At 33.9% G+C, this 5423-nt stretch overlaps 1 protein-coding gene across 1 annotated transcript in view; it reads left to right on the forward strand.

Annotated features, from left to right (window-relative positions):
- TAF2 (TAF2 RNA polymerase II, TATA box binding protein (TBP)-associated factor, 150kDa) overlaps positions 1-5423 on the forward strand; it is a gene marked incomplete at its 5' end in the record, with an annotated part of 139375 nt that overhangs the window by 36947 nt on the left and 97005 nt on the right. The window contains 2 exons of the mRNA XM_012646548.1: positions 3028-3146; positions 4417-4558. Of these exons, the coding sequence (XP_012502002.1) occupies positions 3028-3146; positions 4417-4558 (261 nt within the window). The remainder of the gene's footprint in view (positions 1-3027; positions 3147-4416; positions 4559-5423) is intronic.

Here is a 5423-nt window from a genome sequence, read left to right on the forward strand (position 1 = left end):
GCCATGTTGTGAATACAAGGGAAATTTTTGTGAAGGAAATTGAAAGTGCTACTCCAGTGAACACATGAATGATAAGAAAACTAAACAACCTTATTGCTGATATGGAAAATGTTTTAGGGATCTGGATATAAGATCAAACCAGCCACAACATTCTCTTAGGCCAAAGCCTAATCCAAAGCAAGGTCCTAACTCTCTTTAATTCTATGAAGGTTGAGACAGGTAAGGAAACTGTAGAAGAAAAGTTTGAAGTTAGCAGAGATTGGTTCAGGAGGTTTAAGGAGAAAGGCTGTCTCCACAACATAAAAGTACAAGGTGAAGCAGCAAGTGTTGATGTAGAAGCTGCAGCAAGTCGTCTAGAAGATCTAGCTAAGATCATTGATGAAGTTGGCTACACTAAACAACAGATTTTCTATGTAAACAAAACAGCCTTATATTAGAAGAGGAATGCCATCTAGGACTTCCGTATCTACAGAGGAGAAGTCAGTGCCTGACTTCAGAGGACAGGCTTTTTCTTGTTAGGGACTAATGGAGGTGGTGACTTTAAATGGAAGCCAATGCTTATACCATTCTGAAAATACTAGAGCCCTTAAGAATTATGCTGAATCTACTCTGCCTGTGCTGTATAAAGGGAACAACAAAACCTGGATGATGATACATATGTTTACAGCATGGTTTACTGAATAGTTTCAGCCCAATGTTGAGACCTACTGCTCAGAGAAAAAGATTCCTTTCAAAATATTACTGCTCATTGACAATGCATCTGGCCATCCAAGAGCTCTGATGGAGATGTACAAAGACGTTAATGTTGTTTTCATGCCTGCTACCACAACATCCATTCTGCAGCTCTATGGATCAAGGAGTAATTTTGACTTTCAAGTCTTATTATTTAAGAAATATATTTCATAAGGCTATAGCTGCCATAGGTCATGAGTCCTCTGATGGATCTGGGCAAAGTAAATTGAAAACCGTCTGGAAAGGATTCGCCATTCTAGATGCCATTAAGAATATTCATGATTCATGGGAGGAAGTCATAATATCAATATTAACAGGAGTATGGAAGAAGTTGATTTCAACCCTTGTGGATGACATTGAGGGCTTTAAGACTTCAGTGGAGGAAGTAATTGTAAATGTGGAAAAGCAAAGGAACTGGAATGTGACTGAATTGTTGCAATCTCATGATAAAACTTTAATGGATGAAGGAGATTCTTCATAAGGATGAGCAAAGACAGTGGTTTCTTGAGATGGAGCCTGCTTCTGGTGAAGATGGTGGGATCATTGTTGGAATGACAACAAAGAATTTAGAATATTGCATAAACTTAGTTGATAAAGGAGTGGAAGGGTTTGAGAGGATTAACTCCAATTTTGAAAGAAATTCTGTGGTAAAATGTTAGCAAACAACATTGCATGCTACAGAAAAATCTTTCGTGAAAGGAAGAGTCAATCTATTTGGCAGACTTCATTGTTGTCTTATTTTAAGAAATTGCCATAGCCACCCAAGCCTTCAACAACCACCACTCTGATCAGTCAGCAGCCATGAACATTGAGGCAAGACCCTCCACCAGAAAAATGATTATAACTCACTGAAGGCTTAGGTAATTGTTAGCATTTGTTAGCAATAAAATATTTTTTAATTAAGATACATGCAGTGTTTTTTTAGACATAATGCTAGTGTACACTTTAGTGTAAAGGCAACTTTTATGCACCAAGAAACCAAAAAAATTTGCGTGATTCGGCTTTGTGTAATATTCACTTTATTGTGGTAGTCTGGAACCAAACCTGCAACATCTCCAAAGTATGCCTATAGATAGTATGTTAAAACACAGAGTTATTGTTTTTATTATTGTTCTGAAGTTTTTATACTATTTTTTCACGTATTTGTTTAACAGAAAGAAATTGTTAAAATAGGTTGAGCAATCTTTTTATTTCCAGAACCTTGTGTTTTGTAGTTGTTACCCTGAATAGTTGTTAAAGCCATAGTTATATTACTTTCTTCCTAATTGGATGAAGATGGGAGAGGAATCACCTCTGTCAAGTTAAGAGTCTATAACTTTAATGTGTCTTTAATGGTTTTTCCCATTCTTTTCCCTTTTGGATCATTCTGCAGAACATATGAAACTTGCCTTTTAACTAGATTGAAAATGTATTAAGCTATGGAAATGTCACTAACTTTACCTTGTGGCTCTATATAATGGCAGGATGGTAGGCATAAAATTGCACAACGAGGATATGGCTTATGGTATTTGTGTCTTCTTGTTTTCTTGCTCTTTTCGTTTCTTTTTCCTTTCTCCCATTTCTTTCATATTACTCTAACTGATTTCAGTGGGGAAATTTAATATGTTCATATATATACACACACACACACATATACATGTAAGTTGTTTTTATAGAATAAAATTAGAAAATCAGATGAGAGCAACATTTTCATATTTCCATAAGACTTCTATATATTGTTTTCATCCAATGGGAAATAAGGCCAAATAACTATTGAACAAATATTTATTGAATACCTCCTGAATGTAACAGAATCAGCCCCAAATTCCCTGCCTTCATTAAGTTTACATTGTCCTGCTCTGTGGAGTAGAGATAAGTGGTATTACATTTTGAGGAATCGAATCCTATCTTGATTTGTTTTAGACATCTTAATTTTTGTCAAATTATAAAGCTTGTTGAATTCATTCTAATTTTTTCCAGATTGATAAAGAATACTTATTTTTTTGATTCTACATATGTTCTTTACATTTGTATCAGAAATGTGTAATGGCTTTGGCATTCCAAAATTAATGAAGAATGTGATAATCATAATAATCACATAACATTTGTGAATAGAATATGTATGCCATTGTATTTATAGTTCAATAGTTTTTAACATGGTGAGTAGTACAACCATTACTTGGCTAAAAGTGTTCTTAGAGATTATATAAGAAGATATAATGCTTAATACAAGTGATATCAAAAGATATTTAAGAAAATGCTTGGTAAAATACATGGTTTATTGTTATTAAAAGTTGGCTCTTTTTTTCCCCCCAGGAGAAATCTCAATTATTTTTCTAATGCTTATGCAGCTGCAGTTAGTGCTGTGGATCCTGATGCAGGAAATGGAGAACTTTGCATTAAGGTTCCATCAGAGCTATGGAAACACGTTGATGGTAAAGCACCAAGAATATATTGACTGCACACTAAAATCATGTTAGATTCAGAGACTAGACAGTTTTTTATATGAAAACTAATAATTTCAAAATTGTAAATTAACCAATTGAAATATACAGAACAGGTTGGGAGTTCTTTTTCTTGTTAAGGAAGCAAAAACAGGACAATCAAAGACTGTGATAAAAGCACCTCATTTCATTGTTGTTTTAAAAAATGAGATGGATAGAATAATTTTTCAAGATTTGAGAACCACACGATGTCAAATTAGTGTAGAATTATACCATTTTGTAGTAAGAAAGATCCTGAAAAATCATCTGGTTCAGTTCCTTTTTTTTTTTTTTTTTTTTTTACAGAATAATAATCTTAAGTCTAGTGAAAGAAAGTGACTTGCTGAAGTTGATTTAGCTAATTAGTGGTAAAGACAAATGTGAAATATAGGGTTCCTGACATTCATCCTGCATACTCTTTAAATCTTTGTTTTCTCTCTTGTAAAGTTACTGTCATTATAATCATTATACATAAGCTTCTGCCTACCTTTAGCCTTTAAAAAATTAATCAAGGCAAGGAAGTAAAACACTTTGTTTTGTTTTTGTTTTCTGTATGTGTGGGGTTGGGGTGGCATATGTGGGGGGATTACCCAATTTAGGGGATAGGCACAGAAGTTCATTATTACATGTTCAGGGTTTGGAGATGGTCTAGATGGTTGTAATGTTTGGGGGAAATTAAAAGAAATATTTCTTTAATCTTGTTATGAAAACAACACCTTTATTATGTAGAAATCAAACAAAAAACATAATAGTGCAGATTCTCAGGTAGTCCTCCCTACTCTGCCCCCCTACTTCTACTCCCCAGAGTCAACTAGGATTAACATTTTGTGGGAGAATATATTAATTAAGAGGAGGAAAAAACTTGAAAAGTAGGTTTGGGGATAGATTTGGAAGGCCAATGTGGGAGTTTTGAACTTTTTTCTTTAGGCATTACATATTGTCAGAAATGATTGAGAGGAGGATACGGCTTGAGCAGAGCTATATTTTGGGAAAATACTATCAGCAGTGATTAGAATTGACTGGAGGTAGGAACACCGATGGAAGCAGGCTGTTGAGTTAATATAGGCAGAGAGATGATAAAAACCTAAACTAGGGTAAGTAGTGTGATTTCTCAGATAAAATTCAACCTCCGATTTCCATTTTATGTTCAGCATTAAGTCTCTGCCTTTATTATGTAGACCACTGTTATTATGTATCAATGTGTATGTATATTTATTTGCAGAGTTAAAAGTCCTGAAGATACACATCAATTTTTCTTTGGATCAGCCAAAAGGAGGTCTTCATTTTGTAGTACCCAGTGTAGAGGGAAGTATGGCAGAGAGAGGTGCTCATGTTTTCTCTTGTGGGTATCAAAATTCTACAAGGTAGATTATAAAGTTTTCTATACTTTAATTAATTTAATTTTTAATTTCATTTTTTCTTATATATGTGTAATACATGCTTAGTATAAAATGATAAGTTTGAGCTTGACTCTCCAAACTTATACCTCTTCTAAATCATTTTCCATTAGTCAGTCCTTCTCAATCTTGTGTTATTTTCTCTCTTCCTCTCTCCTTTTCAAGTCTCCTGTTCTAAATTAATTGTCTCACTTGATTCTTTTTTTTAAGCTTTATATTGTAGTAAAACATGCATACAGAAAATTGCCCAAATTGTAAATGTGAAGCTCAATGAATTTTCACAAGTGAACAAACCCATATAATCCACACTCAGATCAAGACAAAGAACATTACTAGCATCAGAGACCTCTCTTACCACTTGCATTCACTACTTGCCTACTCAACATTCTCCTGCCCAACTATTCTGATTTCTGAAGTACCATAGATTAATTACACCTGTTTTTGAACTTCATATAAATGAATCATGTGTGTTATGCTCTTTATGTGTGGATTCTTTGTTCAGCATTAATAGTGAAATTTATCTAGAATGTTGTGTGTAATTATAGTACATTCATGCTCGTGGCTCTATAGTATATTACATGTTATTGAAATTTTATAATATGTGTATTCTCCTCAGATTAACTCCCCTAAACCAGGGGTAGGATTAGTTTTAGTCATAGTCTTGTACGCCTCAATATCAAGTACCTACCCCAGCCCATAATAAGACCCAATCTGAATTGATTAAAGTCGGATATAAAATATATATCTGACTTTACCAGTACTAAGTTTGAATTTATACAATGCATTACGTACTCCAAAAAAGCAATTCTCTAACTTATGGAATAAATTCTGA

This window comes from Propithecus coquereli, unplaced genomic scaffold (genome assembly GCF_000956105.1).
Source record: "Propithecus coquereli isolate 6110/MARCELLA unplaced genomic scaffold, Pcoq_1.0 Scaffold247, whole genome shotgun sequence".
Taxonomy (NCBI): Eukaryota; Metazoa; Chordata; class Mammalia; order Primates; family Indriidae; genus Propithecus; species Propithecus coquereli.